General features: G+C 43.9%; 1 protein-coding gene across 1 annotated transcript; it reads left to right on the forward strand.

The window, feature by feature from the left end:
- Positions 1 to 29: 29 nt before the first annotated feature.
- Positions 30 to 385, forward strand: PPTG_22282 (hypothetical protein; the record flags this gene model as incomplete). Its single annotated transcript, XM_008902865.1, has 2 exons — positions 30 to 50; positions 275 to 385. The coding sequence occupies 2 exons, from the start codon at positions 30 to 32 to the stop codon at positions 383 to 385; spliced, it is 132 nt and encodes a 43-aa protein (XP_008901113.1).
- Positions 386 to 535: the final 150 nt, after the last annotated feature.

Genomic DNA, 535 nt, shown 5'->3' on the forward strand with positions numbered 1-535 from the left:
TGTCACAAGTCTTCTCTAGGTAAGTTGAGATGGTGTCTTCATTAATGCCTGTAATGAAGATATTGCCAATAATTGCGCCGTACTTATTATTGTTTCTTGTGTATTGCCGTGATTATTATGGTAACACAGGAGCGCCAATATAATATGTTACTGTATTGTCCGAGGTCTGGAGGCATCGATCCCGAAGTTCTCAGAAGACATTGCCAGATTTTCGAGCAAAATGGTCGGTTTTACTTTATTAATCCTGATCTTGTTGTTGGTGATGGCAATGTAGTGTTGTGCCGTTCGTGTGCACGTGACCCACGCTCAGTGCCCTTCAGCATTGCAAACGGTCATGACTATGGTCGAAGTGACGAACTCCCCGATCTCAATGATGTTGCGATGAATTGTATTTTACCGGTTCGGCGATTTGGAATAGAAGAGTGTTTATCAGGAAAACACCTTACCGGTCACTGTATTTGTTTTCCCTCTAACGGGCCAAGTGAATGCAGTAATGCCTTGTCCCACGTTGATACCGACGTCATGCTACGGGTGA

The sequence above is a fragment of the Phytophthora parasitica genome (assembly GCF_000247585.1).
Source record: "Phytophthora parasitica INRA-310 unplaced genomic scaffold supercont2.14, whole genome shotgun sequence".
Classification (NCBI taxonomy): domain Eukaryota; phylum Oomycota; class Peronosporomycetes; order Peronosporales; family Peronosporaceae; genus Phytophthora; species Phytophthora nicotianae.